This window comes from Phyllostomus hastatus, unplaced genomic scaffold (assembly GCF_019186645.2).
Source record: "Phyllostomus hastatus isolate PE091 unplaced genomic scaffold, TTU_PhHast_1.1 phas_scaffold_21, whole genome shotgun sequence".
NCBI classification, from domain to species: domain Eukaryota; kingdom Metazoa; phylum Chordata; class Mammalia; order Chiroptera; family Phyllostomidae; genus Phyllostomus; species Phyllostomus hastatus.
The window spans coordinates 22295050-22315370 of NW_025334017.1; the positions used below are offsets into that span (position 1 = coordinate 22295050).

Here is a 20321-nt window from a genome sequence, read left to right on the forward strand (position 1 = left end):
TTTGTTTCACTTCAGACATGTGCAGCCCAGCGAGCACCCACACACACTGGTGTGCCACTTAGAGTTTCAGGAGCAATTTCACAATACATCACCCCTTTCCATTTCTCTTTTCTGTAGATAAAAATAGGCTCCAAATCAATAAATGACTTGCATAAGAGCCCAGCTGATAAGGAGTTCAGGATACCAACTGGCTTTTTTGACTCCTAGCCTAGCAACTCTTTCTGTTATACACTAACTCCTAAGAAAAAGCAGCTGAAAGGATGAGTGAACCAAGTAAATTCACTGGTTATGTGTTAAAAGCAATTTAAGAAGTCATACAGACCCTACATTTTTGTTTGACAAAGCAATAGACACTAAAATCAAACACTAAGAAATTAGCAAATCATTTGGATAAAAGTATAATGGTTTACTTGGACAGAAATTACTACTAGCCCTAAAAATACCTACACATTCAAAAAATATTTATCGAGCACCTTCTACTTCCCTGACGCTAGGCTAAATACCAGGGGTGCAATCGTATTTAAATCGAACATGCTATAGTCCAGGCCTGACAGAGCGTATACTTATGGGGAAAGAAACTCAATACTCAATTTAAATAAAGTTAACTCAGAGGAAGGACAGGATGCTAAGGGGGCATACAGCCAGAGTAACTGTTCTGGTCAGTTACTACGCTACACAATAATTTACAATAATTGGGATGGCGTTGATGGTTTTCTGAATAACTGGAGCCTTTGTTTAATAAAGTTGTTTGTGAATACTGTATGATTTTCTTCAAGTCAACCTACTTACCTCCTGACCCCATACAAATGTAAAATCTACTACTAAGAGGCTTGTGTGTTGAATTCCTACTCTATAATCTTTTTTCTCAGAAAGTTTTTAAAAATATAATCATTAAAATATGTGGTATTCAGTCCTTCCACTCTTTCACTTATAACTACTTGATCATAATACTCAGATTCTAGTTAAAATCAAGGACAGCGCTCTCCCTCTGGAAGCCCCTCAGCGACTTCCTCTGCCCTCTCCCATCCCCACCCCAGCAGGGTCTTTCCTTGCCTCTTCCTTTCTCCTAAGTTCCAAGGGCCCTTCTTTTGCTTCTGAAACTTGTTTCCTGAACCCATTTCTCCTGTGGTTTGTTTCTTCTACCTCTGTGACTTTTTAAATAAATTTGGCTTATAGTTGGAGTCTTGGCTCTGAATTCTTTCCTAGCCACAACTTGAGCACCAAGGTTGCTGAACTGAGATCTGGTCTGACCCTGCTTCTCTGACATCTGATGCCGTTTTCGTTCTGGCCGCTGCCAACATTATGGTGCTGTGACTTGGACACTTGTACCATGACCCAGATTGTCTTACTCTGGCACAGGGTGGCAGGATTCCGGAGAAGCCCACCCAGGACCAGCTTGCAGACCCAGACCTGTGCTAGGTATCAGAAGGAGTCCATTGCACCACCACCATCGCCCCCAGGCTCCTCCCTTAGCATTAGGTGGACCTGGGTGAGTTTTCCTTGGAATTTCAGACCTCCCTGTTTTAAGGTAAGAGGCTGACTTTGAGCTGTTTTGTTTTGTTTTGTTTTGTTTTGAAACACTTAAGGTGGAGCCAAAAGGTAAGGGTTGAGAGAACCTAGGTTAAAGCTAAGGGTACAGATAACTAAGGACAGGAAGGAGGAAAAAATGAGTGGCTCAATTTTACCTTTGGCTTCTGAATTAGAATTGCTTTCTGAGGGTCTGAACAAAACCTTTTGCTGGATAAATGAGAGCGCATACTTGTTTGACTCTGAAAGTAAGATGCACTTCCTCCCTCCAGCTTGAATTTCAGATATTTGTAGGTGCCTAAGAACCCCTGCAGATGTGTCTGAGGGCATACCTCACCATGAGCAGGAGGACCACAGGGAATTCAAACTCAACTGTAAATAATTGACTCATCTGTGGACGCACATATGAAGTTTGGCTGTCAAGTTCTCTGAGTCCTCACGGCTGTATTAGACGACCGGGGAGAAAAACCAAGACGCTAGAAAATTTGAGGTGACTCTGGAGGTGACAGCCCCTTGGAGCTCAACCCACAAGGAGCACCCTTCAACCCACCACATGGTATCCCTAGAAATTTGTTCAGACTCTACAGATCCCAAAATAAAACTAACATGAGAAACAGTGCCCACAAGGCCAGAAACTCCCAGCCTCCAGCCCGCATCAATACTGCAGATGTACAATGAACAGGACGCCTTTACTTGCAAGTACTTAGAGAAATGGGGAGATTGAACTAAAAGTGATACTAACTTAAGATGGCCAAATGGTACCTCTTTTGATGCCTAAATCAATCTTTTGCATGCAGATTTAGAAAAGGCCAGCTCTAAAATTAAACTGAATCAAGCCCTGGCTGGCATAGCTCAGTGGATTGAGCATGGGCTGTGAACCAAAGTGTCGCAGGTTCAATTCCCAGTCAGGGTACATGCCTGGGTTGCAGGCCATGACCCCCAACAACTGCACATTGATGTTTCTCTCTCTCTCTTTCTCTCTCCCTCCCCTCTCTAAAAGATAAATAAAATCTTAAAAAAAAATAAAATTAAATTAAACTGAATCAACAAAAAACAAAACAATAATAATAAAATTAAATTAAATTAAATTAAATGAATGGGAAGCTTATTTTCATTGGAAATTAGAGGCCTCAGGGAGGTAAATTACACACAGAATAGGAAACCAGAAAGTCTGGTCTCAGGCAAAGGGGAAACAGGGATTGCATACATTCCTTGGGCACTAAAAAACTGTTTTAAATCAGAAATATAAAAAATTTGAACTTCCAATGTTAACAGTGCTTACAGGTAGGGAGGTGCACATGTTAGATTATTGATTTCTAAAATTAAATGCGGTGAAAGTCGACATTTTCACTGCCAGAGTGAAATAAAATTCTAATAGAATTTTATTAGAATTCTATTACATTTTAATAGACTGGGTAACTGCAAGATGGCAAATAGGACTGCTTTGCGAGGGCGGTGTGGTTGGGAAACATCAGACGGCAACCAAGTGCCTCATCACGGACAGGAATGAGGACTCCAGGTTCCTACATTGCACTACTGACAATTTCATGTTTAAGAGGTAAAAAACACTTGTCTTCTCTCTCTGTTACTTTGTAATAAAATAATAAAACCTCATAAAATATTAGGAAATGTAAACATTTAAATTTTATAGACAATCTTATATTTTTTTTTAAATATCATATAACTTGGATCTGTGATTTTGAAGACCTAAAAGTCACTTCTGGGAAGGCATTTAGGTCAGGCAGATATCGAGAGTGTAAAATTGCGACAACATCCATATGGCAAAAGAATCTATGGTTTGATGTGAGACACAGAAAGAGGGGCCGAAGACAGTACACAGTTTGGATTAAATCAAAGAGTTGATTTTGTAAGTTAAGAAAATCATCCTGAGCATAAGTTTCCTAAAAACAAAGAAACTTCTCTGGTGGAGGAAAAAATGAAACCTTAACTGAACAACATTAATACATATGTTGATCCTAATGTGGAAAATGACTCAGGAAATTAAATAGATATTAAGAACTAAATTTGGTTAGACTAAAATAAATCAGAAAATGTGATGTAAAATTTATGGACTGTGTATCATATTGAATACAACTAATAATTAATTCATACTTATGTTTAGCCTCCAAAAATTCTCAGTGAAATTAGATAAGCCATAGATAAAATTTAATATTTAGTAGTTAATTTAAAATTTTAGTGAGTGAAAACTTATGGCACATTTTCAATACATACCTATACTAATTAACACTTTAAAATAGTCTTATCAAGATAATGTATAAGAAAACTACATTTTAAATCTGTGTGTATAGTGTGTATGTTACAGGGCAAAACAGGATTCAGCCACATGCCACCATACACAAGCATAAAACAGAGATTAAAAGAAAAAGGTTTTTATTAACGGGGTGTCCAATTTGGGGGGAGGGAGTGCTCCCCTGCTCCAAGCCATTCTCTTTTGCAAAACAAAGAAATCCCTTTGTTCTCAAAGAGACTGAAATCCAAATCCATGCCCAGAGACGCCCCCTCCATTCCTATCTGTCCTTTTGGAGTCCAAGGCTGCTACACAGATGAGTCTCCATCTCCCCAGCTCCAGGCACGCAGTCTCTCTCTCTCTCTCTCTCTCTCTCTCTCTCTCTCTCTCTCTCTCTCTCTCTCAGAGAGAAGGGCTCAGTCCTCTGGGCCCTGGCATCCAGGGCTGTTTAGCACTCAGCAGCCAGTGAATATTCCAGCCCATGCCTCTGTGTGCAGCTCTCAGGGCAAGAGAATGGGAGCAGTCCAGGACCTGTGTAGGGTGCGGCAGGGCCACAGCGTCTCACCAGCCCACTGATGGCCAGATGCATGTCCTGCACGAGTCTGCTCCAGACTGTGCAAGCAGGGCAACTCAAGAGCCATGAGCAGGGTGCAGCGCCCGTGGACCCACCACTGGTGGCACACGTGCCTGTGCACAGGACTTGGCCTCCATGAGCTGGCTCCTGACCTTGCAAGGGGAGTGCAAAAAGGGCACTCTGTTCCCCACCCTGACCAGGGGCAAGGAAGAGAGGGAGTGCTGTGCACCCACCACTTTATATCTTTCCCCACAAACCCTGCACACTGTGGGAGTGTCCAAATTCCTAACTAACCTGGGCCAACATCTACCACATGTGTCAGCCAGCACAGGGTCTCTGCCCTTCCTGTAGCCACCATGATCTGGAAGCAGGTGGGAGGCTTTTTCAGCCACACATGGGCACAGAGTTTCTGCCCAGGGAGGGGCATCACCTTGCTACATGCGGGTTGTAACCTTTTCTAGTCCCACAGCCCCATGCAGGTTCTGTACAAGTGGTGTCACAAGCTGCTTAGTTGTTTACTGTTGCTTCTGGGCTACTGAATTATGCCCCAACTCTTGTTTTGATCCTGCATTTAGCACTTCCCAGCCTCAGGGGTCCTTTCCTTCTCTGGGGAAGTGCGGGGCTCTTTCTTGGCTGCTACTTCAATCCACAACCTTGGGGTTTCCTCTAGCCCCTCCCTTCTCTTGGGTGGGAAACAGCCTCTTGCACCAGATAGGGTTTCTCCCAGCCCCCCAGCGATCTGGCCAGACCTCCCCGCTGTTACATGTACACAGACATGTACACAGACATGTATACACATCAGTACCCGAACACAAGCAAAGAAATTATTAAACTACCTTCAGATCTTCTGCCGGGTTTAGTAATTTGTTCAACAATAGAACTTAGCTCTTTCTTGCTACTGTTCTATAAAAAAACATGCAATTCAAATCAGTTTTGGATAGAGGTACACTATAAACAATTAAATAAATACTCTTATTTAAAAAAACTTATCTTTTCCAAACAGCCCATATTTGTCACAATATTGATACCTGGGCTAGAACAAACAAATGAAATCTGTGAATATAGTTTTGGAATTTAAAAAACTACTAATATGAATTGTGTGACATATTGACTCAGATTCTCATTATGAATAACCATACATGTCTAATAATTTAGTTTTTTACATCTTCTTAGTTATGAGTTTTAAGCAATTTTATTTAGCCAGAAGTCTACCCAAATAGGACACTCACCAAATTAAGAGAAAGCTTGAAATGATAAATTCCATAGAATTTCTAAAAACATTTTATTTGTACTTCATTTCAAATACTCATTTTCTAAATCTATAAGACCATTTATCTCAAGTTCAAAATTGTAAATATTATTTGAGAAACTACTTTTAAAAAGTGATTGAAGAACACTTCAACACATACTGATGAAATGCACAATTCTTAAATATTACATGAAATGGTTAAATACATATATGTGATAACATTGAAAATTCTTTATTTAAAAACATTAAGTTATTAAAATAGGTAAAGGTGACATAGTCAAGTAAAATTATTTCAAAATTCACCACCTTAAAGAAAACATATAATAACATGGGTTATAATATATACAAAATAGGAAACAAATCATCATCTGTCATTAATGGGAAATTTGCATGCTTCCAAAATATTCATAATTTTAAGTCAGACTAAACATTGCTTGGGGGAATGCTTCTTTTATACAGAAAGTCTCTTTAGAGGCGCTTTAAATTCCGCTTACTCTGGGCACTTCCTGGAAGAGCATCCTTTCTATTTCTTGGACCTGCTGCTCCTCGACTACATTCTTCTGACCCGTGATAAGCACACAGACACAACACGCAAAAGTCAAAACCACAGGCCATGCGGCTGCACAGCCCCCTTTTCTTATATGGCTGGTACTTAGCAGGGGATTGGCACCTTGGGCAAGGTTTTAATGCTTCATCATTAAAAAGTGTTTTGGCAACCTGCAGTAAAAGCATATATACAAATCTTCCAGTTCCATATAGAGAATCACTTTATTTCAAACTCTGTAAATATCTATTTCTAACAACATAATACTCACCTTAACATATTCTTCCTGTTTACTATGTGAGTGAGTAACTGAAGAGCTTGCTATAGGTGTCAAAACTTCACCCCAAGGAGACAATGTTGAACCTTGTTCCTTCTGAGAACCTGGTGTCCTAGCCTGAGCTTGTACAGATCTTAAAGCTGATCGATTTAAAAGATGAAGCCGAGTGGCAGCATCCTGCACATTTAATATAGCTTGCTGTGGTAAAAGACAAGAGGGGTCAATAATGTAATGTCACAAGTTCTAGGACAGCTTTTTGATGCATGTGTATTTCAATGTTTAGAAGTGGTTTCACACCACTAGAATTTTCTCCCTAAACCATTCCTTTTTAGAAAAAATATTTTCTCTCATCTAACATTTAAAAGTCAAAGAAATACATATTACAAATTTAAAAATAAATGTTAGCTTTCAGTTTGAACGATTAGTTATTTTCTTTGTTTAAGACATGAGTTGGCAGCTTTTTTCTGAAAAGAGCCAGATAGTGTATATTTCACACTTCTCAGGCCAGCCACAGCTACTCAATTGCTGTTTCAGCAAAAGCAGCTGTAGAGGTATGTAAATGAAAGAGCAGTGCTGAGTTCCGACACAACTTAATTTAACAAGACAGGTGACGGACAGGATTTGGACCACAGACTGGAGCCTGCCAACCCAGGTTAAGCCAACGTCTAAGAAGGGATGAATCCTTTGTAAAGTTTGCTATGGGATATCATGAAATTCCTTGAAGGGTTCTTACCTTTGCCACATGTCAAAAGAATAATGGGCCTGGTTAGACCATGGCACCAATTAGTTTGGCTGCTTTTTGCAATACTTGTAAACATTCAATTCATTTTTACCATTAAATTTTAAACAGTTTTGATATTTTAAAAGGAGACAAAGAAATCACTCTTACTGAACTGGATTTCTACAGCACTCAAATATATAGCCAAGAAATATTTTCAGTGAGTAATCCTATTTTGTTAAAGTTGGTTAAAAAATAGTGTTTTTTTTAAAACAACTTGGCATTCTTAACCAATTATCAAAATAAAATGAACTGCAAGTGAATTTCCTCATGCGTCCAACTATAATTGTGGCCTCTCCCTCGAGAGTCCCCTTAGCCAAGTTGGCTCCTAGCAGTGGGGAGACATAAAACCTGGGAAATCACGGTAGGATAAACATAGGAAATGAAGTTACCTGATCATGAACAATTATGTGATTAATAGTTTAACAACATATGCACACATGTAATGGATGAGTATTGGTTTTCAGAAATTAGAATAAATACAGTTGAACTTTTTCAAGGACTCAATACATTTCTACATCACATTTGCATAAATGGTTTGCAGTTTAAGCCATAAGCACATGACATAACAGCATGCTAAAATTTCAGTGGGTTTCAATGAAGTTGGGAAACAGCGTGCATGAACCAAAATAGTGGATAGAGGTATGTTGTTGAAGCGAGTTTCAGCCACAGAAGAAACATGCATTCATTTAACAAATATTTATGGCATGCCTAAGATGCCAAGGGAATAACACAGTCCAATCCCTGTTCTCCTGGAGCTTGACGTGCATACAACCATCTCTGAACAATGCAAAGCAAAGCAGTTAACAAAGGCACATGTTTGTGAACACTAAAATTTTCTGAAACACAGTCATCAACATGCTACCAGAAAACATTTAAATATGAGAGTGGAGTCACTTCATGGTTGCTCATTTCCGTGATTATAAGAAATCATGCAGGATACAGTAAATTAAGAAACACAGTGGAAAAGGTGCAGAATTCCAATTGCAATGTTCAGTCCCACTGCTGGAAAGCACACACAAAACTGAGATGCTATTGTGCGTAGCTGCTCCATGCATGCCTTCTAATTTTCACACACAAGGAGCTTTTGGTGATGCTACCTACACAAGTGTAAGGAAAACCATCTAATGACTTGGTTTTATAATTTTTGCTCTGGTTAACGATACATTAGGATAGCTCAGATGGAAAGCAACCAGTCCATATTAGAATAAGAGGGCAAAGGACGCCAGGAACAATGTCTCTGAAGGAAAGAAGGAACAGGTAGAATACCTGATATGTTTGGACTTACACAGAGGAGATTTCCAGTTCTGGTGGATAACAGAAGATGAATCAGGGATCTGTGTAGAGAAACACTAAGCAAAAAAGAAAGAAACTGGGCAATTATTAACTCTGGGGAAAAAAGTTATATAAGGAAAAATGGTCTAATGATAGTGTACTGCATATTATAACTGTCAAAAGTCATAATAATCTCAACAGTCTTCATACTGCCAGCACCTAATTCTGACTCACTCCCACATGGTGCAGTTGTATCCATTAAAATAGGAGAAAGGGCCTTGGCTGGTGTAGCTTAGTGGATTGAGCACGGGCTGCGAACCAGGCATCGCAGGTTCGATTCCCAGTCAGGGCATATGCCTAGGTTGCAGGCCATGGCCCCCAGCAACCACACATTGATGTCTCTCTCTCTCTCTCTCTCTCTCTCTCTCTCTCTCTCTCTCTCTCTCTCTCTCTCTCTCTCTCTCTCTCCCTCCCTCTCCCTTCCCTCTCTAAAAATAAATAAATAAAGTCTATACAAAAAAATAGGAGAAAGGGAGAAAGGCATTCAGAGAGATGGGGGTAGATAGTAGCAGTAGTAGCGGTGAGAGGTTAGAGGACAAACAATCTCCATAAAAAAATGCAGAGAAATGGCAGTACAGGTCTTCTACTTAGAAATGTGAATGCAAATATCAAAAGGAACAATGAAAGAGTTGAAAATGATTGCCTCCATAGAGAAGAATCAAGGCTGGGAGGCCACAGGGCAAGAAAATGTGTTTTGTTATAAACCTCATCATCCAATTTGACTTTTTTAACCATGTATTTCTTTTACTTTGAAAAAAATTGAAAGCAAACCAAAATAAGGGGGGAAAGTTCAAGTAAGGTAAAACCTTTAAGAAACCAAGGTTTTAAAAAATTGGTGGCTAGGCTATACAGATAGGCTATTTTATTTAGAATTACCTGAAAAGTGGCCAAGCACAAACATGGGTTTGTTCTTTTTAAGATGTAAGAAGTATATGGGGCTAAAAGTTTAATATTAATAGGTTCTGGCTTTAAAAAACTGTTTTTAAGTCTGTCGCTAGTATGTAGGACGGCACTCTAAAAAGATATGTTAGGAAGGCAACTAATACCTTCACTATTGGGAGCTCTCAAAGCCAGCAGCTGTGGCCAGAAGTTGCCAGGAGCTGTGAATAAGTTGTAAGGCTACTCATTACAAGTGAGAAGGTAAAACTTTTCTTTAAAATAAAATAAAAAGACAATGTTTTAGTTAAAAGCAATCCCTAATATTTCACTGTAATGAGAAATCCACCAATCTGTATCTGGGTGTTCCTATTTGTTTTATGCCATGCTTCATCTCAATTATTGTATTTAATGAAATTAGAAATTTCCTTTACCATGTTGTTAAATACTTTTTAGTAGAACAAGAATAAAGGGGTGAACTCTGAGTTTCTTTTGATATTGATGCTTAAGAAATGTCTAAAAGTTGAACATACAAGAAATATAGGTGCCAGTGTCATCAGATACCTATTATAGCAAGTAGTGTCCCTGAGAAGAATCAGCTTCTGTAGGGTTTTTCTTGTAACTTCAAAGTTGGACCTCAAATCTTCATAGGAAATCAAGTCTGTGATGCTTTGCCAGTAGTAATCTGCCATGCTCACTCACCTCCAGGCCTTCATACATGCTATTGCTTCTGCTGAAACACTAGTCCCTGTCTTCACCTGACTCACTGATAATTGATCATTCTGGTGTCAGCTGAGATGCATTTTTTCTGAAAGCCTTCTCTTGATCCCCAAGTATCCAACAGAATGAACTCTGGCCTTCCCCTACTTGTATCACCCATAAGATATGAGCTCCAAGAGAGCAGGAACTGTGCCAGAAATGTTCACCATTGTAATCTAAGCAACTGGCACATAATTCCACTTAAAAGACTAAAAAGAAAAGGCCGGGTAGCACAGTTGGTTAGAGTGTTATTCCAGTATGCCAAGGTTGAGGGTTCAATTTCTGGTCATTGCACACACAAGCAATCAGTGAATGCATAAATAAGTGGGACAACAAATCGATGTTTATCTCTCACTGCCTTCCTCCCTCTCTCTAAAATCAATGAAAAAAAGAATTAAATTTAAAAAATGCTATAAGAATATCTAATTATAAACAGGATCCAGCATATCACTGGCATTTGAATCCCGCTAATGGCAAAAACAACAATATGTTCTTGAAACTAAGTAGTCTACTCAACTCACAGTCCAGAAGGAAATGGAGTTTGGGAAAAGTACAGAGCTTATGAGTGAACATTTGCTAAGTGGAGAAGGGTAAAAGAAAGGGAAACCAAATTAGGTTGTACAGCAATATGGGATTATTAGATATGTATATTTTAGAATATACTTTAGAAAAGTATTATATATGTTACCTCAGAGTCTGTTTTCAGTTGTGTGATATAAAATTTCCTCCTCTGATTTGCTTTTCTATCTTGAACAATAATTTCACGCCAATTTCTGCTCACTTTCCAAACACTATAATGAAAAGATCAGTCCTTATATTGTATATATTAAAATTTTTTACATATGGCAATTTATAAAAAAAGTCTTCATTTTGGACAGTAAATTTAAACCTAAAAATACACATTAAAAATATGTCTTAATCTATAAAAAAGTAATCCTTCAACAGTTAAGCCGATCTTTTTATTACTCTAATTTAACCAATCACTCAAAGGCCATTGAAAAACAAAGTCACGCATCAAGGAGGGCCCCAGGTTAATACTTGAGTTGTCAACACTACTGCTTTTCCAGCTACCATGGTTACTCCAGTTGCACTGCCTCTCCCTAAACTGGTATGTGTATCTTATAGCAGACTGATGAGTAGGAAGAGGCAAAAAGTCACTCATTAACTGAGAAGACATGAACTAAAGATCAGCAGTTTGCCACAGCTATTTCAACTAACTATACTCTCAAATCACCAAGAATGGACACCACTAACATTGTACACACATTCTGCAGGAGAAATACTACGCATTTGTAGGGCTGGGCAGGACAGGTAGTTGTTGAAATATGACTGAATATCAACAACTCCAAGTGAGCACCCAAAAGCATCACCTAAGTTTTTATTTTAATTGGTCAGTATCCAAATAGTCCAGCATATAAAAATAAAATTCTCATATCTCACCATCTCTTAATATTTATCTCATTTGAACATGTTTAAAAGGCATATACATGTAATTGCACTAATCTGTTCATTATCCTACTTAGGTTAGATCAAGTACATTTCTGATCAAGTCTATTCAAAAAGGCTTTATACCTCAATAAGTTTGTGGGAAAATTCTAGATTAGAAATCAGAAGGCTCAGCTGTACATCTGGATCTATTTTATCTCCTTGAGTGGCTATTGGCCGGTCACTTAACTTCTCCGGAGCTCAGTTTCCTCATCTTCAAAATACAGTATAGGGCTAAATATCTCAGACTTCCAGCTCTGAAATTCTATAGTTCTCTGCAATAGCCCACAATTAATTTATGGGAGAAAGATGAAGGGCTATAATAGAAGTAATGTGGCCATAAAAACTCATGACATATCCCTATCAAAAAAAGAGGTCCACTCACTTTCCTGCATGTCCTCCCCCAAACATCACCTTGCAGAAATGCTGTTCTACATGACTCCCTTCCTTCCTAGTTAGGGCTTGCCAGGGTCTTATCTTTGGATAGTCCTGTGACTCCCCAGAATTGCCAGTATGAACATAGTCTCAGTTTAGTCTTTGTAACCCTGGCAACCCACCCTCAGCACTCCTAAATGTCTGAGTTTCTCTTTAGTTATACAGTAGCACTCAGTACACTGAAATCCATGATCACAAATCCTTCAGTTTCTAATTCCTTGAAGTTCTCAAAAGTAATTAATTTCCACTTCTGTGTTAGCAATTAAAACAAAGTAATCCATATTCCCTTGGTCTCTGCAAAAACCAACCTAAAATGAAAGCTAACCATTGTTCTTGGATTCTAAACCTTCAATAACTAAATGATATCCTTTGTATGTTGTCATTTCTTAGTCACCATAATGCTTTAAATTATTTATGACCAAGTAGCATAACTTTACTCCAATTTGCAAACTGACAACAGGATGTGAATTACTAAATAAATCATTAAGTAACTTTCATGGAATAAAGCTTGCCCTCTTGAAAATCTGAAGTTCAACTTTTATAAACTCTCCTTCCAAATGATAGGGACATGAACTGTGTCCCAAAGAAGACTATATTGTGGCTTCTAAAACAGGCTTTTAAGTGTCACAAAGTATATTAGTAAGCTCTATCAGGAAATTCACTAAACCATCTTTGATAAGGTGTAAGACAACCAAAGACAGAGATAACAAAATAAAATAAACAAAAAACTGGATGACTACTCAGCTCATAGAAAAGCTTCCACCTTAAAAATGATAAGAGGCTGTTTTATTTCAGAAAAAAATTATTTCTTACCTGCATAGGCTTTGTGCAGTCAAGGAGTCTAAAACCACTGCAAGAATATGCTTTAAATTTCTGTATTTTAACTCTGTTAAGATGTCCAGTTTGTCTATACCCATTTTCTTCCCAATTAGTCCTGCAAGTACACACTGCAGCACTGCTATTTTCCCCCCATCCCTGTCTTCTAAGAATTCATGGGCACTATTGTGTTGGAACCTTTTCCTTTTGTTTTTCATAAAGAGCTCATGCACTAATTCCAAGGCTGGGGTGTTTGAGAAATTCTTAAAACCTAAAATCAAATCCCCACTCTGACTGCCACTGCTGGGCTGACTCTCTGAGATGTCTGAAGCAGCTGCTGGTGTTGTTTCAGAGGCTGAGTGGATGATCTGGTTTTCCTCTTCTGTCTCGGATTGTGAGCCTTGCTCCCGAAGGGTGGACAATCTTCTCAACCTTCCCAGGCGCCTTGACTTTCTTATGGTGTCCCTCCCTTTGAGAGTTCCCTTATGTTTCTGGAGTTCTTGAAAAGAACTCTCCTGGTCTGAGAAGGAATCTTCTGATTTATCGAAGCAAAGTGAGTTAAAACCACTGTCTTCAGGTGTTGAAATACTGCCTCTCACTTCAGATGGAGGAAGTCTTTCTCTTGCCTTAAATTTAATGTTTGCTACGAGGTTACTTATTGGAGTCACAAATATATCCTCATCTGTTTCACAAGTTGTTCCACTACCAGAGGAGCCCAGAAGTTCAGGATATGTATTCTCATCATTAATGCATAGACTACTATCACTAAGGTCATGAGTGATAAAGTCTTTAAACGTATTGCCCTGAATCGGAGATAAACATTCAACTTCAAACAGGCTACAGTCATCTTTGGAGTCATCAACTGTGGAAGTCTTCTGTTGAGAAAAATTAAGTCTCAATTTTTGACTGCTGGAAGTCACTTCTTCTGTTTTCAAAGTGCTAGTAACTAAAGCACTAAGATTCTTTTGCCTTGGAGAACCTGAAATACAGCTTGGAAAATTTTTCTTTAGGTTGAGAACTTGGCTTATACTACTTTCTAGAGAGCTATTTTGTGATTCAAAGTCTTCCTTGAGAAGAGAAAAAGATACATCCAGCCTTCTTCGCAGTAAACATTTTTTCATACTGAGTTTAGGAGTTTCACACAGTTCTGGGGGTTCATTATCCACTTCCTTCCTAGCAAAGACAAATCTCTTTTTTTGAGTAGGGGTCTCTAAAGGATGTGTTAAGCCCAGACTTGAAGTTTCAGGATGCTGATAGTTTAATGTTGGGCCTTCTCCTGTGTTTTCAAAAAATTCTTTACCTGTATTATCCAAGCTGCAAGATTTCAACAACTCACTGTAACCACTATCTTGAGAGGAAGATGTGGAACAAAAATCTCTGAGGCTGCAGTACTTGAAATTGACAGTAGGAGAGTCCACTTCATTTCCTGCCCCAGCTCCAGCCTGACTGGAATGCCTTTCTGACATCTTCAGAATCTGTTTGTAAAAAGTGAAAACAAATTTTATTCTCCTTTTAAAATGCATAGCCTGGCAGCTTATACCAAAATACATTATTTGTTATGAATACAGATAATAATGAAAATTATATGACAATAAAAAAGTTATTTTTACTTGATTAAAAATAGTCTAAGCACCATGCACAAATATTTTCTTGAACTACACTTGAGGAGAAAAAAACCTGGCAGCATCATTTTTGCATTATTTAATTACCTTAGATTTTAACAGCATTAAAATACAACAATTTGTGGGAAACCCACCCTTTATAATGTTCTTGAAATTCCAAATAAAGAATTCAAGTAAATTACGAACTTCCGGCAAGATGGAGGTATAGGTGGACGCACCGTACCTCCACGCACAACCAAGATTAGAACAACAATTTAGAGGCAGAATAACACCCAGAACTGATAGAGAATTTATCTGAATGGACGTCGGACAGCCAAGAAGTTGAAATAGACCCGTTCATCCAGACCGGTAGGAGGGCCGGAGACAAGCAGCCGGGCGCGGGGTCGTGGCGTGGGGAGAACAGGGAGAACTGAGCGCATAAGCCGGGAGGGAGCACGTAAGGCATCTGGGGCGTGCAAGATTGCAGCGGTTGGACCCTGAGTACGCAAGCGGCAGCTGGCGGATCCAGTGAGGTGGCGATTGTGGACCAGGGCTAAGCGCGCAACCCAGGATCCCAGGGAAGGGACTAAGGTCCCAGGAGAATGGAACTACCGCCATTGTTCGCCCCCGCCCCCGCCCCCGCATACAACGTCACAATCTAGCGACTGGAGTGCCCAGCCCCAGTGAACACCTAAGGCTCCGCCCCTCACCATAACAGGAGCGACCAGACCAAAGAGAGAGAGAGAGAGACATGTCTCAAACAGAAGAACAGATCAATGCCCCAGGACTCATCCTTTTGAGCGACTAAGAGATAGCCAATCTATCAGATGCACAGTTCAAAACACTGGTGATCAGGAAGCTCACAGAATTGGTTGATTTTGGGCACAAATTAGATGAAAAAATGCAGGTTACCATAAAAGAGATGAAGGAAGATGCACGGAGAACCAATAGTGAAGGGAAGGAAACTGGGACTCAAAACAATAGAGTGGACCAGAAGGAAGAAAAAAACAACCAAACAGGAAAGAACGAAGAAATACGAATTCAAAAAAACGAGGAGAAGCTTAGGAACCTCCAGGACATTTTTAAACATTCCAACATCCGAATTATAGGGGTACCAGAAGGGGAAGAGGAAAGGCAACAGACTGAACACATATTTGAACAAATAATAAAGGAGGACTTCCCCATTCTGGCAAAGGAAATAGACTTCCAGGAAATCCAGGAAGCTCAGAGAGGCCCAAAGAAGTTGGACCCACGAAGAAACACACCAAGGCACATCATAATTACATTAGCCAAGGTAAAAATGAAGGAGAGAATCCTAGAAGCAGCAAGAGATAAGGGGACAGTAACCTACAAAGGAGTTCCCATCAGACTGTCAGCTGATTTCTCAAAAGAGGCCTTACAGGCAAGAAGGGGCTGGAAAGAAGTATTCCAAGTCATGAAAGACAAGGACCTATATCCCAGATTACTCTATCAAGCAAAGCTTTCATTTAGAATGGAAGGGCAGATAAAGTGTTTCTCAGATAAGGTCAAGTTAAAGGAGTTCATCTTCACTAAGCCCTTATTTTATGAAATGTTAAAGGGACTTATCTAAGAAAAGAAGATAAAGAAAAAACATGTACAGTAAAAGGACAGCAAACTCACAATTATTAACAACCACACCTAAAACAAAACCAAAAGAAACTAAGCAAACAACTAGAACAGGAACAGAACCACAGAAATGGAGATCACATGGAGGGTTAGCATGGAGGGGGTTGGGAGGAGGAGAGAGGGGGAAAAGTACAGACAATAAGTAGCATAGATTGTAGGTTAAAAATAGATAGGGGGAGGGTAAGAATAATATGGGAAATGTAGAAGCTAAAGAACTCATAAGTATGACACATGGACATGACTAAAGGGGGGGAAGTGGGTGGGAGAAGGTGTACAGGGTGGAAGGGAGTGAAGGGGGGGAAATGGGACAACTGTATTAGCATAATCAATAAAATATATTAAAAAAATTCAAGTAAATTACTTAAAGAAGAAATGTGACTCAGTAATTATATTTGTAAGGAATGACACTAGCAAATACTTTACTCCTTAATTTTTTAACAGTATCATCCCATTCCTTCTTTTTAGAAACTCAAATTAAACTTTAACTCAAAGGAGGCAAAGGTAAGAAATTTATCATTGTTTCTTATATTTCTCTGGATTTATCCAAAGGATACTAAGACTTCTGTCAATTTTTCAAAGTTTTCTCCAGACCAAATTTGATTTTTCTGTATTAAAAGATCCTGGCAAGATATATTAGGCTATAATAGGAAAGTAATTTATTTATGTTTAAATTATATCAGATAAATATTTGAATGCATGAAGGTTTTTTAAATTGCTAAGCTAACTACAAAATGAAATGGTTTCTTTATGATATAATGACCATTGGAAGATCACCATTGCTGGGCAGAGTATCTGTGTCTTTCAACCTATATTCTTTTCTAGTAAATTCCACACGTTTCCCTCTGATCTAGAGACCCTCAGATCCTGAGAATCACTGCAATCTTCTATACATGCTTCTTCTATACATGCTTACCAGTCAAGACTATCAACTTTTGCTTTCTATAATTTGTATTATATTTCAAAACAATCTGTTTTCAAAATGTTAATAAGATAGAAAGTGTTTTAACATTTCACCTCCGACCACGAATGTCTCCCCGTCTCTCAGAATCATTCTGTTAAGTAACCGTTTCCACTCATGTCGTTTGCTAAAATTCAGTGAAGGAATCTTTGTATCAAGTTAAAACAAATGTGACTATTCCACTACTTCACCACTAGGTGTCTCACCGTGCTAGAATTTGGGAAACGGGGATATAAATTGTTAGAAACAAAGTAAGGATGCAGATACCATCCTCTCCCCTTAAAAGCCATAGGTTACTCGTTATAAACACACAAAAGACTTTCCAACTGTTTCCTGCCCACCTATACATTTGAAGTTGCCTGAAACGTGCTGTCTCTATTGTCAACATGTTCCTCTTTACACTACCCTACAAAATTGGTCTCAAACAAAACTTGGTTCTTTGAAACTAATTTTTAAATCATTTGAAAGTATGCATGCCAAATAATGGAATGCCCATTGACCTACTTAATTTTACTGATTCAACAGTTCAGTGGTGAATCAAACAAGCCTCTTCGATATTCAGTTTTTAACACCAGACTCCGGATAAAGGGTTGGAAACACGTATCTCTACAAATGCTGTTAAAAAAAAAGGGGGTGGGGGAGAAAAAGAAAAAAAGCTCTTGTCAAATACTTAGTTTTTAACTACATTAAAACCAAATCTCCTTCATCTGTTAATGTGGAAAGTCTTACCATCAGTAAAATCTTGAGCTCTTAGATGTCAAAGTTATGTAGCCTTCCAAACAAGAAAATCTCTCACTTTGCCTTTAAAATTCATGTCAAAGGAAGACCACTTAAAGAGAAAACTTCAGTTTGAACATTTAATTGAACTGTGCGGTAGCACGGTGACTGCTAACGTTTGAAGAGTACGGAAAGTACATGTTGCAGGAATTATTTCTAACACTTGGAAAGGCCTCAATCACATTGAATTTCCTTCAGCTTTTCCGGACAACGGGAATTTTAATATCCTTATTTTCTCCAGCTAGTCTTAGAACCGGGGAAACTTCTCAAATTCGGGTTCCTGGAAGCGCAGTGTGAGCCGAGGCGCCGTCGTCCATGCCCGAGGTGCTCCCCGCGCGCGGGTGGGTGGGTAACGGTCTCAGCGCGGCGTCGCCGCCCGACCTTCCGCGGCCAGGCTGGCGGGGAGGCTCAGCTGGGCCGCCAGGGCTCCGAGCCCGGAAAGCCACCGACAGGGCCGAGTCTGGGTGGGTGTCACCTGGGGCGGAACGAGTGGTGTGGAAGGCTTTGAGGCGCCTCTCTAGCCCCAGCACCTGGGAAGCAAAGTGGGGCGCAGGGCCGGGGCCGGGGCCGGGGCCGCCCGAAGGCCCGCTAGCCCGCACACACCTGGGCCCCCGCTCCGGTCCACTGGACACCAAGGGGCCGCCGCACCGACCGGGCCGCGGGGCGGGGAGGGGAGCCGAGGCAGACGGGCCGGAGGGGAGAAAGGCAGCGCAGCCCTGTACGCCGGGGAGGAGCTACGGCCTCGCCCCCAGGGAGACCCGGCTGTGGCAACCCCTACGCCAACTTCGCGTGGGGCCGTCGCGTTTCCCTCCTAGGGTTTGAACTGCCCGCCGGAGTAACCGCCCCGCCCCGCCCCTTCCTCCAGCTCCGCAGCGCCCCCACGGGCCGCCAAGCCGCACGCAGGCCCCGCCCCAGCCTTCCATCCCCACCCAAAGCACCGCAAGGGGTTCCCGATCTTAGAGATCTTAGAGCCTCTGTTTCTCATTCTCACCTTGGGGAGCATTATATAGAAAAGCTAATAGGCCCTACAGTGGATGCTATTAAAAGTAACAAAGCAGAATGGTCACTTGAAGATGTTTCCAGAGATAATCAAGTCTAAAAAGTAGATGACAAGCAGAGTGGACCCCTTTTCAATGAGAAGTACAGATGTACACAGGATAAGGTCTGAAAGTCTGACTAACTTGGTTACAGTATTTATTCCTAGACAGGATTACGACTAGTTTTTAGGCATTTAAAAATTGATGTCTTATTTACTGGGCACCTATTATATGCCAGGCTCCATCCCTCTGCCCTTGGCAGCTTCTTTCTGTTCTGCTTTTTCTGGAGGCTTCTCCTCTGCCTGTTCCCTAAATGAGGTGTCCTGCCTCAGCATTTTCCTTACTTTACCATTCTGTGCTTCACCTTCAATGCTATTACTTTTAAGCCAATAGCAGCTGCTACTGCCACTCTCCTCTGACTGGACATTTCTCCATCTGATTGCCCCTTAGTCACCCCAAATTACATATATCTAAAATCAAGTTCACTAACAATGATTAAGCTTTAACTATTTGCCAATTACTGGTTTGAATACTGGAAATCCAGAGATGAGTAAGGTACAGTTACTGTCCTGAGGCAGCTCACTCGTTTTAAGTGCTATAAATAAAGCAGGAGTGTCAAACTCATTTTCTCCCAGGGCCACATCAGCCTCTCGGTTGCCTTCAAAGGGCCGAATGTAATTTTAGGACTGTACAAATGTAACAACTCCTTAACAGTTAAGTGAGAGCTCAGTGCTGCAGTCGGGTAGAAACAAGGTGCTGGGCCAGATAAAACAAGGTGGAGGGCTGGGTTTGGCCCTTGGGCCTTGTGTTTGCCACCTGTGAAATAGAGGAACATTGGTGGCGCAAAAAAAGAGGGATGGGGGGCAGAGCTAACTTCACAAAGTGAGATGGATTTTGAAGGACAAGTGACGATTTAAGAGGAGTTAACAGGGGACTCCAAACTCAAAACAAAATGTGCAGGACTACGAAAATTGAAACAGTTGGAAGCACTAGAAACACTAAACAATTTGTTATAGCTGGAAACTAAGATTTGTTTGAGGCGAGGACACAAAAAATTCTTGAGGGCCCCAGCCAGTTGGTTGGGTGTGGTCCTGAGAAAGGACCTTTTTGTTTTCCTTTCTGGATTACGTGTCATCCCATTACTAAACTCAGGTTTCTGAAACCCATCTGTTTTCCACAAGATCTAAAACTTCTTCTGGGACCATCTGGTTAAACATAATGGAAGACTTTTTCAATCACTATGGCATTCAAGCTATGCAGATATACTTAAATGATCACATTCAAGAAAAAAAAGGAAAACAGATCCATGGGGAGAATAGCAAGTTGCACCTCTATAACCATTTCATCAGGCATTAAAAGCACTAGTATACAAAATGGCAAGACAAATGTTCTCATTAG

The 20321-nt window shown here is 40.2% G+C and overlaps 1 protein-coding gene across 1 annotated transcript; it reads right to left on the reverse strand.

Annotated features, from left to right (window-relative positions):
* Window positions 1-6066: 6066 nt before the first annotated feature.
* On the reverse strand, window positions 6067-19350 carry FBXO43 (F-box protein 43). The gene is made up of 6 exons (XM_045861385.1): window positions 19273-19350; window positions 18177-18416; window positions 12901-14378; window positions 10856-10958; window positions 6414-6617; window positions 6067-6315 (listed from the first exon to the last, which is right to left on the reverse strand). Exons 1-6 carry the CDS (start codon window positions 19348-19350, stop codon window positions 6067-6069), a joined length of 2352 nt encoding a protein of 783 aa, XP_045717341.1.
* Between the last annotated feature and the right edge of the window lie 971 nt (window positions 19351-20321).

Bases quoted from the DNA above. Each gene is read 5' to 3' on its own strand.
- FBXO43 (XM_045861385.1), bottom strand. From the start codon at position 19,350: ATGTCCAGTCAGAGGAGAGTGGCAGTAGCAGCTGCTATTGGCTTAAAA. The intron at 10,959-12,900 runs GTAAGAAATAAT...TTTTCATTATAG, and splicing joins ACTGCACAAAGCCTATGCAG to TGTTTGGAAAGTGAGCAGAA. The intron at 6,316-6,413 runs GTGAGTATTATG...CTTTTACTGCAG, and splicing joins AACAGGAAGAATATGTTAAG to GTTGCCAAAACACTTTTTAA.